A 15,631-nucleotide genomic window follows, 5' to 3' on the forward strand; every position below is an offset into this window, starting at 1 on the left:
TAGCACCTCATGCTTATGTAAAGCTATCTGTTCAGAAACTTCCTCCTGGCTACAGCTGCTCCGTGGTACACACCTCTGATTTTACTAGTGTGTGTTAAGACAAATGATCGCCGTGCAACTGCTGGGATTTAGGTTAATTTAGATTATTTTGCTGTAAGTTCTTGCCATTTGCGGACTTTTGATTGAGCTCTCAGCTGAGTTGTCTTCCAGACAATTGCCCAGATGAGATTTTGGGGGCAGGTGTTGACTGTGGAAACCTATTTAGTATTAAACGTACCTGTCTCATTGCTACCGACTTCGGAGACGATACTTTTATATTTTTTTCCCCCGGTTATTGTTCTTCACAAAAGACCTAATTGAAAAATATCTGTCAAAACATGTCTCTGGTTTCCCTGTGCTCCCCCACCCCCACCCCTCCACCCACTAATTGGACACGTATTGTGTTTGTGTGGGAAGGACGGAGGCTCTGTAGCTGTATAGCTATATTGCTGAGTTAAAGAAAAAAAAAAAAACAACCCACACAAACCACATTAACATGGATAAAGGGATTTCCTAGCGGTATAAATACCTGCACATGACCTCCCCATGCTCTGGAGCCCTCCTGTCTATGTATATGCAGGTAAAACGCGCGGAACAGAGCTTGAGCTGCCGCTGTTCCCGCAGGATCCGCTCCGTTCGCAGAGGGGCGAGTGTCTCTCTTGCCTGCTGGAGGAGGGCATGACTTGCCAAGCCTTTGCTGCATCTGACACCTTTGTACCCCTGAATTCTGACTCTTCTCCTTCTCTGCCTCTGATAATGCATCACAGCGCCGCAGAGTGCCTGCCGGTATCTAACCATGCCACCAATGTTGTGTCTACAGGTACTTATTTTTAAAGATAATCTTGCTCTCAGTAGCTCTCATTTTTTAATGTCCTTTGGAGGAGACGCCTTCACCGAGTCCTGCGGTGTTTAAAGCGCTTTTGTGTCGATGCCACGTGCGACTGGGGCTATGGTAAAGTAGAAACATTCTCGCAAGGCACGGCGTGACGGGTCCATCCGGGGAACCCCAAGTGTTTGTGTTTAAGCTCAATCTGTAGCTTTCTGTTTGTTTGTTACAAGAGTAGACTCAAGTACCCGACCCGGGCGCTAACTTAGACCAGGTTCAAAGGCTCTCGCTGTTGTTATGACTGTGCAGTCTTCAGTGGCAAGAGTCATCTCAGTTACTTGAAAGTTTTTCTATTAGGTAACCACCTATTAGCTATTTTAAATGGAAAAGGTATTTAAAACAGGGTGGGTCTGAATATGATTTGAGAAAGCTTTCAAAGAGGGGAAAACACTGCTTTACAAAGCATATTACATATGGAATCAAGACTAACTTTTGTGATGTTCAAAATTAATGGCACGAGTCTCATAAATATTTTAAAATTTTATGTATTTCTGTATATAATCCAGTTAATTGCATTTAAATACTAGGACTATGTACCCATTGAACTATCTAAAAGAGAGAAAGAAAGCAAGAAAGAAACAGAGAAAGAGTTTTCTTGCAGCCTTAAACCTCCAGATGTGAGATTCTGGAATTGAGGAATTGTTGATGGAAAGCTTTCAGGAACAGGAAAATAAATAGCTTTGATTTGAAATTGTATTAAGGTACGAATTTTATTTGGAATCTTAACAAGAAACTAGTCTCTCCTGAAATGTGTTGGTAATAAAACATTTTAATAAGAAAGAGCATGTAAGTAATGAAAATGGATCATTGGCTTAACGTACCAGGATCTTGCATGTTGTTAAGCAAGAGGCTCAAAATTCTCTAATATGGCTGTTGGTTAGTAGTGATAGTAGGGAATAGGAGACTTTAAATTTTGTATGAGACCAAATTTATGTATCTGTATCATAGCAGTACTTTCTAGATTCACCTGATTCATAATAAAGAGTATATGGTGACAGCCAGCCAAAAGCTTTTGCTGGTCTCCTTCGGATTTGGGTTTCAATGTCTTGTAGTTATCACTGGAGGGATGAATACCAGTGTAGTCAGTGGGAATTTGTTTGCGAGATCACATCTAGCAGGTGACCCTCTGAGAAAAGAAGTGGTGACAGAGGGATGCTCACTGTAATGAGTAAAGGTTTACAGCTTTCATACGTGAATTCAGAAAATGTAATAATGCCATTCTGGTGAAAGCATCTAAGGAGAATTCATGCACAATGTAGATGTGAAAGAGTTTAGAGTTAAATGTCAAGAATTTAAAAAAATGCATGTAACAGTTCTGCATCACAAAATAGAGGTGAATATACTTCTCTTCAAATAATATATGTGATGTAGCTGATGTTCTGCAGTATCCCCAGCATTTTGTTATTGAATAGTATCATCCTCACTATTTAATCTTAAATTCTTATTAGCAACTTGAAAATGCTATTTTTATGCATTAAAACTTATAGTTTATGTATTATGAAATGAGGGGTAAAAATCCACTAGTAAACTCTTCAATCTTTTCTCAACAGAAAAATGGCATTTCTCTAAACATTTTATTATTATTGTATTATTATTTTTGCAATATTTATTTTGCGTGCCTTTATTCTAGTATAAGCATAACTGTTTTAGTAGATTTTAAGTCTGTATAAGTGTATCTAAACAGGATGTTTTACTGTTGTGGTTACTGATGTAAAAAATCTAACTCCTGATTAATTATATTGTCTTTAACAACTGAAATGTGTGCTCTGAAGTGGAGTTTTACATATCTGAATGTTCACAAACATGAATTTTTAATACTATACTTTATAGTAGTTGTTAGAGGGGACGGTGTATGTGTTTCTGTGCCTAGTTATGCATGAGAAACAGACATGTCTCTCATTTTGCATTCAGTGAAGAATTGTCTGACTCTTCAGGCACTGAGCATGGACCTGTGAGAACACTAAAGATAAATTAATCGTGTGTGTGTTGGTGCTGATGATGGACAATGTTGATTTGGGCCTAACTTTTTAGAAGAGCCCAGAATGTATCACCCTGGTTCCCCATCACCCTGCCAAAGGGCTCTGAAATGTTTTTTTGGAGGCTTAGCACTTCAGAAAATGTGACTTCTGGATGCCTCAAAGCAAACACCCCAAACGGTGGCTGCTTTTGGAAACCCAGGACTTAGGCATGCATAGAATATTGCTTTCATTGATGCCTGTGTTTGCTGTGGGGTTTGCATGACAGGGAAAGCAATATAGCAAGGTTTTATGCAAGGTTAAATGAAATGATGTATGGAAGTAGGGTGGGGAGAGGAACCGGACTCCTCCTGAAGAATTCACCGCTTCCCTTGCTCAGCAGCATGTGCAGCCTGGTTGTGCCCACAGGTTATACTTAGTGCATTGAGCCCACAGTGTGACAATTTCTGGTCTTGGCTCAGAGAGTGTCTTGCTCCTTATACTGGCATCTAGTGTGACCTGCCCGAGTGTTTAGGCTTCCAGCAGCGTTAACCTGACGGCTGCGGCCCAGAGCTAAACGCTTACTGAAAGCGCACGCAGACCGTGTACAAGGTGCTGCCTCTGAGCTTCAGGGTCGTGTCTTGAGTCCTCACATGTTTTCTTACTAGTCCCATCTGTTTTGTCTTTGATCCAAACTCCTACGTGCTCCCCTACCCGCTCTGCTGTGATGACTTTGGGAACCACTTCGGTAGGCCTCCATTACTCTGTGCCTTCCTGTCATTATGGAAACCAACCATCTACCTACGGCGTTATGGCAGGTAAGAGACATGCCCTCACCCGGGTGAGATATTCACATGGTGGGTTTGGCCAGTTTTCCTTTAGAGGGACAGATGCAAGACAGTGGCTTAAAGAGGACAGGGCTGGGGTTAAGGTACTAAGCGAGGGAGGGAGGGGGGGGCAGGTGGGAAATCAGGCATTGGTGCTGAGTTTCTCCAAGCCTCTGCATCTCTCGGGAAATTTATATCTTATTTCCCTCTACAATATTGGGATAATGCTGCTCTTTTGCTCTCCTATGATCGCTTCCTCTGGTAACCATCACTTTTTGAGGACCAGGAGTAATGTACTCAATGTACCAATGTGTACTACTGGTACCTGGGGTGACAGAGACCTGAAGAGATATAAAATAAAATGGTGGCATAATAGAAGGATAGCTAAGTTCAGCAGGCACATCATACAAATGGCCAAGGATTTTTACATGCAAGAATTCACGTCAGTTTTCCATGGCCCAGGCTGAGTAAGAAGGAGGAATAGTTTCCATGGAAGTTCAGGTGGCAGCCAGTAAGATACTGCCATGAACCAACACAACTCCCAGGAAATAATTGTGTCAGAGCTAATCCAAAATCAAACTCAGCATTTTATTTCACTTAAGAATGAAGGAAATATTAGAGTAAGTCAGCACATGCGATTATATTTGCATAGGGACTTTTTATGGATGACAGTAGACTTCCTTCATGGTGTAGAAATGCCCAAATGCTCTTCTTCCCTTATGCACATATGTGTCTGCTGCAGACATTCCTGGCGTTGTTCAGATCCTAGGAAAAATTGATAGGTATTAAACAGAGGTATTGCTCAGAAGTTCAATTTGTTTCATTCCAAAATAAATATGTCTTCATTTTTCTCCTCTTTTTTTTCACCCTTACTTTTTTTCAGGCATCAAGCCTGCAACCCCAGAGATGCTCTCAGCAAGTCTCTCCCAGAGCCGCATCTTACAGACATGCAGCATGCCACATCCCAATGTGGTAAATGGCGTCAGCACGTTGCAAAGCAAGTCCTCCTCCTTTTGAATCTTTTCTGTTGTTCCTGGAGAATTTTTATTTTACTTTTGTGGTTATCCTGTATGAGATGTATAAAATATTCCTGTGGAATTAGAACCTCCAGTGCTGGTGAGAACAAGTAGGGCACTGAAGACAGAAAAAGTAAATGGAGGAGGGGGTGGGAGGTTAACGAAGCTCTGAGTTCTGCTACAGAGCTTGTGTAATTTAGAAAACTGGGAATGATGTCCTGAGAATTTGGGTTTTCCTGGCTCCACCAGATACTGTTTCTCCAATTATTTTTTTTCCCCCCTCCATTAAGTCAGAGACTCTTTAGCTCTATGTACAACATCTAATGAACAATATCTAGCCTTCATTCTTAACTGAATCTCCTTCTTATGTCTGATCTTTGAGAACAAAAGTTTGCATGAAATAGTTTTGGTTTGGGCTTGAGCAATTTATTTAAGCCAGAATGGTTATTTTGAATGTTTTGGTTTGGGGGTTGGTTTGGGTTTTTTTTTTGGTGTGTTTTCCCTTTTATTTTTGATTTGAGTTCTTTCTGTGCACTATTTTTCCCTCAAATTTTATGCCAAAGCTAAACCAAGGTAGTTTCTTGTCTAGTCATCAAATGGTATATACATGGAAATATTCTTTGTACCAGAAAATAGAGAGTGGCAGGACATAGATTCCTCAATCTCATTGTGCCACTTAATTCCAGCTGGGGTCCTGGATTGCTGTTTGTTTAAGTTTGGACCATTTATGGTCTTATTTAAGTGAATCAGAGTGTGCTATGAAAAAGGATGGCTGTGGCCTGTGACGGTGTCTGTCTGTTTTCACATACAAGGACAAGAGAGAGACCATATCTGAGGAGATCCTCACTCTTGGGTACTTCTGCATGTGTTGATTGGTCTGGAGTATTTATTATTTATAAGATGCTGAAGACAAGTTTTATTGTATAACAGTAGAGAATAATTGTACTGAGGGTTGTTTGGTGTTTTTGTCTTGGTGTTGCTCAGGTAGCCTGACCCCTTGCCTTTACAAATTCCCGGAGCATGCCCTGAGTGCCAGCTCCTGTGCCCTGGGCCACAGCTTCACCCCCATGCACCAGTCCCTCTTGGCAGACGATCCCACCGCTGCTGACTTCAAGCAGGAGTTCCGCAGAAAAAGCAAGTCTGTTGAGGAGCCCGTCGACATGGACTCCCCTGAAATCAGGGAACTGGAGAAATTTGCTAATGAATTCAAGCTGCGGAGAATTAAGCTGGGTATGCGCTTAATATCAGCAAACAAAAGGCTGAAAAATTCCAGTGGAGGTCCAATTATTTCCAAATATTTTATGGTCTAGCCTCTGCAGTGGTCTAATCATAACTCTAATCCTGCCTTGCAGTGCCAAACCTTTCTCTGTTCCTAGAAGACTCGCACAGAATTAATGACCTTCAGCTTTTTCCAACTTAGTATGCAGAAAATTACTCTAGCCTTTCCTGCCCTTAAATTATTTGATTTAAGTGCAGAGAAAATTATTGCTGTTCATTAAATTACATTTAGCAGCAGGTGCATTATTTTGCACAGCCCCAGATTTCCTGCAACTTAGGGCAGCACTTGCTCTCGCCTTTTACGCCCATCATCTTCCCCACCAAGTCCTCCATCTCACAGGGTGGTGACGTGTCAGTTCAGTAGACAACATGGGTGACATCCATGGCAAATCTGTCATACCAGTGGGAAGCTTCTCTTCCTGGTTTTTTTCTTGTGCCAAGGTAGAGCAGCAACTGGTATCTCTGTTGCTACCTAATAACTGTTGGGACTGATGCAAGGTGGATTGTAATAGAGGGTCTCTGACGAGCTGTTTTGCCTTCGCTGGGCAAATCTTAGCTGAGGGCAAAGGTGGACTGAGACCCGTCTTTCTCATTGGTAGGGAATTTCTTCTTTCTATAGGAGGATTGAGTTATATTGCAAAAGAAAATCCCATCTCCATCTTGTTTGAGCTGTACTGAAAGAAAACCCGGACAAAACATCTGGTGCTGCAGATTAGTCCTGCTTACAAACGTTGGGTACTCTGAATGAAGAGTTGCAATTTTTGCATTGTCGCTATTAACATAGTTTGTATCGTTACAAAATAGGACATCCTACAGAAATCCACCTTTATAAATGTAAAAAAAAAAAAAAGAAAGCCAAGGTCATTACAGATATCTGTGTTTTATCTCAGCAGCTAAAAGGCTAGTTTGTTCCATCTGCAGTATAAAATAAGGACTAAGACAAAATGTAGGGATTAAAATTATATTTGCCTCTTGGTCAGTTTTGCTGTATATCATGTATTTAATGTCAGCTACAGCCACAGAAAGGCATTCTAAGCCCCAAGCTATTAATCACTGTAATTACCACACCTTCATCCTTAATTTGTGAGGGGGCAGAACTTCCTCTGCTAGAGCTTGTTAGACCAGGCTTAATGTCCTGATGGGAGAAATGCAATTTGCACAGGAAATTTAACCTGAGGTTGAGCTGTACGAGGGAAGACAGGGTTAATACGGGCTGTGGGTCTGCGACTGAGACAGACAGAGTTACTGCGATCAAAATGGAGGTAAAAAGCCGCCCCGTGAGATGCTCAGCATCCAAAGAGACTGTGCCTGTTCTGGCACAGAGGTAGAAATGGAGGGCGATGAGCCAGACCTCTGAACGTGGCAGTTATGCATTCAGAGCTGCTGCTACAAGGTCGGTGTCTGCATGGAAACCAACGCGTTTCTGTGATCACTTCAACTTAGTTGTCACAACAAATAAAAGGAGACCGGAGGTGCCACCCAGGGATCAGCTTATTGTCCTTAGAAAGGAAGAGATGGGGTCTGGGTCCCTCTCAGGTCCCTAATCTCAGAGGGTAAAACTCCACTAAATCAGTGTAAAACTCTCCTGGAACTAACAGGAGACTGAACACACCTCTGAGGTGAGCTCGGAGTCAGCGCAGAGGCCTCTGCAGAAAGCCCATCCTGAAGACACTGTGGGCACACAATCTTTGTAAGAGTCAGCACCAAGAGGTTAAGCATCTCAAGGAATGAAACCCTTTCTGGGTTTCAGCTCCAAAGTCACACTCTCCTCTTTGTTTTTGGTAGGTTATACACAAACCAACGTTGGAGAAGCGCTGGCTGCTGTGCATGGCTCCGAATTCAGCCAAACCACTATTTGCCGGTTTGAAAACTTGCAGCTGAGTTTCAAGAATGCGTGTAAACTGAAATCGATACTGTCAAAGTGGCTGGAGGAAGCAGAGCAAGTAGGAGGTAGAGAATTGCAATCCTCTAAATACTGACTTGCATTTAAACTGGAATCCTATATATGTGTTGAAGGACAATATGCTTCTTCCACAGATTAAAAAGAAAAGGTTTTGTTTTACCAGGTTTAAATACTGAGGTGTGCCTATATTAAATTTTGGTGCTCTCTTTTTTCGGTAAGCAAAGAGGGGCAAACTGAAATGCTTGGAGGAGGGTGCAGAGCAGCAGAAACAGCCTTTGTCCTGCTGGAAGTAATTTCTTTCTGTCCCATCTCAGCAAACTGGCTCCACTCCTGCAGCATAGGTCAGAGCTGTTTCTAGGATCTGCAGGACGGATCCCCCATGTAGCATCGTATCGGGATTCTTCATTAGCAAAGGACTCTTCCTTTCCAGCCTCTGGCATACGAGATGTGTCTGTGGGGAATTCAGCTGAGATAGTGGTCTTTAAAGCCTGGAGAAGAATAGCATGGCGGAGGGGTTTTTGATGGGACCTCTTTGCTGCTAGGGAATTCCCTTCCTCTTGCCCAGTTGATCTGCAGTCACAGAAGAGTCATGGGGGCTCGCCAGGCAGACCGTGTGTTAGAAGAGGTTGGTTGATTCAAAGGAAACGGGTTGTTTTAAAAGAACAGCCTTTCTGGCTGGGTGAATAGCGATGCTGGGGAGCAGTGTGCCCAGAGGCAGCAGCGAAAGCCATGGCTGCCACTGTGCGCTGCTCGCCCAGCGCGGGAAGAAAGAGACCGTGATCTTAATGCTACTTTCTGGACTTGCCATTGTACTTGACGGGGGGAAGCATCCATCGTTAAACAGCTGCCTCTGCCACACGCTTCAGTTCCCTCTGAACCAAACGCAGAAAGCTTCCTTCCCTTGCAGCTGCAACCAGAGACTCTCCTGATGCAACAGGCACATTTCAAGAATCATTTGTAGGGGGTTTGGGGTAGGTAGCAGCTGCTGACTGCGTGAGCAGCATCACAGGCTTGAGCCGCAGGGCAGGATCATGCGTGTGGGCAGTGGCCTCTGAGGATCAAGGGGGGACTTGTCTGTCAGGAAGTGGAGTGGAAAAGGCAGATGAATAACTGGGGTTGGAAGCCAAGGCTGTATTTCTGAACAAAGAGGGCGAGCCAAGGGGTATGTAAATGGACTCCATCTCCCCAGATTGTACCCCACAGGGTGGGAGGAAGGAGGTCTGTAAAAGGAAGAGGCTGACGCCCAGCTCCACGGGTATGTAGACGCAGAGCCTGCACTGTTTGCAGCTTCACTGGTGGCACGCCATTTTTGCTTATAACCATTTACAGATGGAGGTGAAGCAATGACTAACCATCTTAAAGAAAAAAATGTGCTCCTGTGTGCGGTGCTTCTTCTGTTCAGCAGCATTATCTGATAGCTTACTTCTGTCTTCAAAGACGGGGACTTTTTTTCTGGAGACAGTTGTGCTTTTCCATCCCCTGTAACTGCTGGGTTGTTTTTGTTCTGTTTTTAATGCAGCTTTATACAATGAAAAAGTCGGAGTGAATGAGCGGAAGAGGAAGCGCAGAACCACCATAAGGTAATAAATATTTAAGGCATTACATGTTACCCCTATGGCTATGATGCTGCTTTTTCTTGGGCTTGAAATCAAAGTGTAATTTTTTATTAATGAATCAATCTCTATGGCTAGTGTTTCAAAATGTTTCAATATTCTCAAACATTCCAGTGAAAAATAACAGTATAACCCTCCAAAACCCCTATTTGCTCCAAATATACCACATTTCCCAATTAAAGACTTTATTTCAACATATGAAAAGTATGATAGAATCACAGAATGGCTTGAGTTAAAGGGACCTCAGAGACCATCTAGTTCCAGCCCCACTGACATGGGCAGGGACACTCTCCCCTAGACCAGGGTGCCCAAAGCCCCATCCAACCTGGCCTTGAACACTGCCAGGGAGGGGGCAGCCACAGCTGCTCTGGGAAGCCTGTGGCAGTGTCTCAGCAACCTCACAGGGAAGAATTTGTTCCTAATATCTGATCCAAATCTACCCTCTTCAAGTTTAAGGTCACTGACCCTTGTCTTATCACTACATGACCTTGTAGTGTCTCCTCTAAGCTCGTCTCCAAGCCTGTAAGGACTTGAGCAGAAGTACCAAGACCTTGCCCATTTACTAACAATGGGCTGCATGAGCACTGTGAGTTAAGACCTTCTCTGTCCTAGGTGTTTTCCCCTGGCCAGAAGAGCCCATTGAAGACTGCTCATCTAATGTGGGGTTTGCTGGGTTTTTTTTAATAGCTGTTGGGGAAATCAGTCCTCATATTAAACATTTTTTAATTAGTCCTGTTTCTTTTACATCAAACTCCATTTTACTGGGAATATCAAATATGTCAGGTTGACAAGGGCACAGATAATTGAATGGAAATTCAGGACTAAATCCCATGTAGTAGGAAAATATTGTTCCTCTTCAGTCATATAGGACCTTAGCCTGAAGACCTCAAACTAACCAGAGAGATCGGCTTTGACTGAACTGCCACCTTGCTCTGAGCAATTAATTCTTAATGCATGTTTGAAGGTAAACTAGATGTAAAACAGAAGTCCCGCTAACTAAATTAGGTTGGTCATACCATGAGCAAAACCTGTTTAATTTGAGTTTGTGGAAGCTCTTTTCTTTTGTACATTGATTAGAAAGGCTAAGAAACTGTTGGGCCAAAGCCAGGGGTGTTTCTGTACTTCTGTGCACGCACAGCGCTGTGCTGATAATGGGGTAGTTTTGGTGACATTACTGAACATGGTAAAGTAGGTGCAAGAACCACAACGTATTACAGATGGAGCAGTGAAATCACCAGAACCCCAGCAGACCACGTTGTGTATAGCACAAATTCCTGCACCTCATTCCCAGAATAATGCATGAACTGCCCTCTTGTGTCCAAAGACATTACAGCTGCGGCCGAAGCCAGCCTTAAATGCACACAAGCGTGCTGCAAACACTCCTTGTTTTCTGAGAACATGTAGGGTGAGCAGGAAGCAAATTCTATTCTGGCAGTAAGAAAACTTGGTGGCCTCATCTCTGTCTGTTGAACTACTCAACGCTGGTCACTGCTGATTACGAGGAATGGAGTAAAACAGACTTTTGGAAAACGTGGTAGTTGTTAAAACACTGCCATAATCTCTGTTATTTCTAGAAATTCTCCAGTATCCTCTGTAATAAGATGACCTCAATACAGCAAACACTTCCCAAATTCTAAGTGATGTAAACCCAAATGATCTGACTAGGTAACCCCAGCAGTGTGTTTTTGCTGAACCCCTAAGACACTGTGATAGGGTGGGTGGCCAGGCTTGTTGTGATTCCTGTGATCCCATTTGTGCCTAGCTAGTAGCTCTATCTTCTAGAGAACATCAAGAAGCATGAATATTTTGTGATTACCACTGGAACCACCCCAAACTCAACACTGTTTTTTCCATTAAATTGCTCTTTGCTGAAATTCTGCATCTCAGCAAAGTAGTACAGGGTAGTTTCAGCTCTGTGGGTTTCCTTCACGTAGAAAAGGAGAAAATAAACCAAGTCACTGTCTTCAGTGCTCTTACTTGACCCTTCTTCTGAACTAGCGGTGAAAGCCTGAATGTGTCAGACAAGTTTTTAAAGGTGACATTTTATCCCCCTCTCCAGTATTGCTGCTAAGGAAGCCCTAGAGAGGCACTTTGGAGAACAAAGTAAGCCTTCTTCTCAGGAGATTATGAGGATGGCAGAGGGGCTCAATCTCGAGAAAGAAGTTGTGAGAGTTTGGTTTTGCAACAGAAGACAAAGGGAAAAAAGAGTGAAGACGAGTTTACATCAGAACGCTTTTAGTTCTATCATCAAGGAGCATCACGAATGCCGGTAAAGCTTTTCCATGTACAGATGTGGATTTCTGGTTTGCTTTTTGTAAATACTGTAAATACTACATTGTTTTAAAAAGAAAAGAAAAACTTGTGTTGTCCTCCCCCACTGCACCCCCCGTTTCCCTTACGAGTTAGCCAGCTTCAGGTGCAGTGCTGTGGAAGACCTGATTTTAACGTAAAGGTTTGGTAACAAATTAAATGCTACTGTATATATTTAAAGAGTTGGATGTCTGCGCTCAGCTGCAAGGAATTTGTTATGTGTTGTTCAACTGGAAATGCTTCCCAAGTGGCACAAGTACTTGTCATTTCCCTGTGTTGTGCCTTTCTTGCGTCTGCGACACATTTAGTGATTAACTAAGAGCCCCATGTAGCTACCCTAACCCTCAGGAAATGAACCCTCTGCCTTGTATGGGAAGAAAGGTTACAAAGCTTGACACCATCAGCTATAGTATTGAAAGTGTTTTGCCTGTGCTTCAGCCCCCCATTCCCCCTTGCTACGTAGCAAGCTTTGCCAACCTGTGTGAGATTATCAGCTCCACCTCCAGCCTCCAGAACACTGAGCATCTGCGGGACAGGAGAACTTCAGAGGAGGTGAATCAGTGACCTTAAACAAGCAGTGGTGACACTGCTGAATGTCTACTTGGGGTCGAGGAGGGGGTACGCTCCTGGGATCTTGTGGAACCACCACTAGATCTGAGAGCCAGGCTAGCTGAAGACCTGCCTCTCCAAAGGACAGCTCATGCTTGGCTACCTGCTCACAACAGCCATATGCCTCTGAGTGAGTCGTTTCTGGTAAATACTTTGCATAAATTCAGGACAAAACCATTAGAAATATGCCATAATTGCTGTCATTATTTACAGTAGAGTCAATTTACCAGTAGAGTGGTGGCAATACTGTTCCAACTGTATGCTCTGCCTCAGTGTACCATTTGAGTGCCTTAAATTAGTGCCAAGTAGAAGTGACTTTTTTAATGCTTATCAGAGGTGTTTTTTGCTGATTTTAGTATATGCCTTAAAGCTTGGTTTGGATAGGCTTAGCTATAAAAGCTGGGATGCAATTTACTTTACCTTAAGACTTTGTGACCTGAGGGGAAAAAGACTAGAGAATTATCAGTGGGTTTATTGCTTTGAGTTTTCTCTCTGCATTCTATTTCATTTTTCCTGATTGATTCCATGTGTGGACACGCTTACACCAGAGATATAGTGTTGAACTAAAAAGAAGACCCTTGTGCTCTGAAATCAGTATACACACAAAGCATTTACTGCACTATACGTTCCCACTCTCTTACACTATACTAATTGAAAGTAATCCTTTATTTATCATTTTCTAGCCTAGAGAGATAACTGGGGAGGGGAATCAGAGCTTCACCTATCAGAAGGCCAGGCACTGAGAAACTGAATTAATGACTGTAGTACTCACCAGGGATAGATTAACCAGCCATCTCATCAGCCCTGCTCGTTTTTATTAAAATAGCCCATTACCATGTATGTGTTTTTCCCTGTTTTCCTAGGACTGAAATTGAGTGCCCACAAGTAGTAATGGCCAGATACGTTTTATTTTTCCATAAAACAGACCCGATGATTTAGAAAATGCCTAGATAATAGGCCCACAGAAAGCAAAAGGAGTTTAATGTTCAAGACCACTTAGAAGCTGTGCATACAAGTTAAGTGCTCCCTCTCTAGTGTATATTAAATTATCCCTGATACCTATTACGGTGCCCATAAGCACATTCAGTTATGGAATTAGGCTCCTGGATTAAAAAAATAAATTTTTCTGGATGAATGCATTGTTTTAACCCCTTACTCAATTTTAATAGCTCAAAGGGAAGAAATCGTGCTGTGTACTCTCTTCAGGTTGCTCTCACCACCAGCACAGCTCACCCACTACAGCAGAGAAAGACCAAGCTGTAGCCTCTGTCCAACATGTGCATTATCAGCAGATTGTGAACTTTCCAAAAGGAGGAAAGATAAATACAGATGAGAAAATTAGCACTCAGTAAAGGTGGTGGCATGCGTGTTTATACGTTATGGGATCTAATGTTACATATGTTGAAACTATCTGAGATATATATATATACACACACATATAAAAATAATTTTTATTCTAAATTATTTTCTTAAATATAAAAGGCTTCCTAGAAGCACTGTAAGCCTGGACTGTCCCTCTCCCAATAAAACATTCTTATACTATTTGGTATTACAGGTAATGGTCTGTAGTGGTGGTACTTTAATTCTTAGTTGTGTATCATGTCGATGCGCTTACTCATCTTAGCGTGCTGTAATAGTTAATTCAAGAGCTGACCTTGTGATTTCCAAACTCAGAAGTTGTCTCACAAGTAGAGTATCAGGAGCAGGGCAAAATAAAATGTAAGGTAACACATAATGCCATGGTCTTATAAAAGAATGACAAGAGACTAAGTGGAGGAAGCAGCCACTGTTTAAGCATGGCTAGCTGTTGCCCCAGAAATGCAAACAAATTAAACCAAAAATTTGGTTGTTTTAAAAAAAAAGTTGGATTAAATAATTTTCATGTGCTACAGTTGCAGCCATTAAACTTAAAAAAAAGGTAGAAAATTTTGTATTTGTTTTTCTGTAGGAACAACTTACTGGTCAATTGCCAACAGTCAGTCTTGATTGGGGAAACCTCCTAGATAAGACTTCTGGGGGCAGCTTTACAAACCTGCATGGAAGAGGTCAGATGGCCTTTTGAGCTGCACTATTTTTGCTTTGAGATATTTGGGGGTTGTGTTTTGGGGTTGTTTTTCTTGCTTTTTTTTCTCATGGGTAACTTTAGGCAGTGTGTTAAAACTAGAATAGACATAGACATGGTAACAACATCTAAACCTGCGGTGAACCTGTCTCTGCGTAGCGTTCTGTCCCACTCACCTGAAGGGCACAACAGACCTAGAAAAGGCTCCTACCCCAGCCAAGCTGATGATCACAGGTAAGATTAAGCTACTGTCCTCTACTGGGACAGAGTGCGCTGGGAGCCTGCAGTATGATGAGCTGTACTGAAAGGCTGGATGGGGGCAGGCTGCTCACCAACCTGCCTCTAGGAAGAACTAGGAGTAAACACAGCAACAGGGAAAGAAGCTTCAGAAAAAAGAGAAGTGGTGGTTCTTCATGCAGTGGGGAAGAAATATGTGGGACTTTGCTAAAAGATGTTGGAACCAGTTTTTTTATATATACATATACACACACACACATATACGGACAAGTTCACAGATGAGAAAGCTTTTCAAAGCTATTGTACATACAGGAACTGAACATTAGGTTGGGAAGTATTAAGGGAGGAAGTGTCATCTACATTTTCCTTGTCTTTTCCTGGGCATTGCTTGTGGGCATCTGTGGCGTAGGACTCTCGGCAAGACAGTCCTCAGTCTGCCCCAACAGAGGGATTCTTAGGTGCACTTTGAGAACTGCTTTGTTCTTCCTGGCTGGAGGACTTCGAGTCAGCTGCTAGTAAGGTGTCAGGAAGGATAAAGAAGTTTAGGACTGAGTGGGTTTGGTCTTTCTTTTACCACTAAGAGTGATTTAAAAGGAATCTAACTAAGGGATGCAATTTTCATATAGGCACTACAGCATACTCACTGTAACTGAAATAAATACAAGCCTGCAAACTTTTAATTTGGCTACCAAGATTTTTATACGGATCAAAGCTGCAGGACTGAAAAGGTAACTGCTAACAGAAACACACACTGGAGGGTGGCAGTAGCCCTACTTCCCAAGGCTTACTGACACCAAAAAGCAATGCCTTTATTGCCGTCCAGCAAAAACCCCAGAGGAGAGAAGACGTATCAGACTTGGGTGGAATCCTGATACCCACTAAGAGGATAAAGCGCA

The 15,631-nt window shown here is 42.6% G+C and overlaps 1 protein-coding gene across 4 annotated transcripts; it reads left to right on the top strand.

The window, feature by feature from the left end:
- Positions 1-717: 717 nt before the first annotated feature.
- On the top strand, positions 718-11,790 carry POU1F1 (POU class 1 homeobox 1; the record flags this gene model as incomplete). Of its 4 annotated transcripts, none has more annotated exons than XM_084271295.1 (7): positions 718-859; positions 3,549-3,698; positions 4,591-4,708; positions 5,712-5,953; positions 7,787-7,951; positions 9,424-9,484; positions 11,577-11,790. In XM_084271295.1, the coding sequence occupies 7 exons, from the start codon at positions 718-720 to the stop codon at positions 11,788-11,790; spliced, it is 1,092 nt and encodes a 363-aa protein (XP_084127421.1). The 4 variants fall into 4 exon arrangements, with proteins under 4 accessions (XP_084127421.1, XP_084127422.1, XP_084127423.1 ...); XM_084271296.1 differs by having other exon boundaries at positions 3,633-3,698; XM_084271297.1 differs by lacking the exon at positions 4,591-4,708 and having other exon boundaries at positions 5,708-5,953.
- Between the last annotated feature and the right edge of the window lie 3,841 nt (positions 11,791-15,631).

The sequence above is a fragment of the Gallinula chloropus genome (assembly GCF_964237585.1).
Source record: "Gallinula chloropus genome assembly, chromosome: 1".
Taxonomy (NCBI): domain Eukaryota; kingdom Metazoa; phylum Chordata; class Aves; order Gruiformes; family Rallidae; genus Gallinula; species Gallinula chloropus.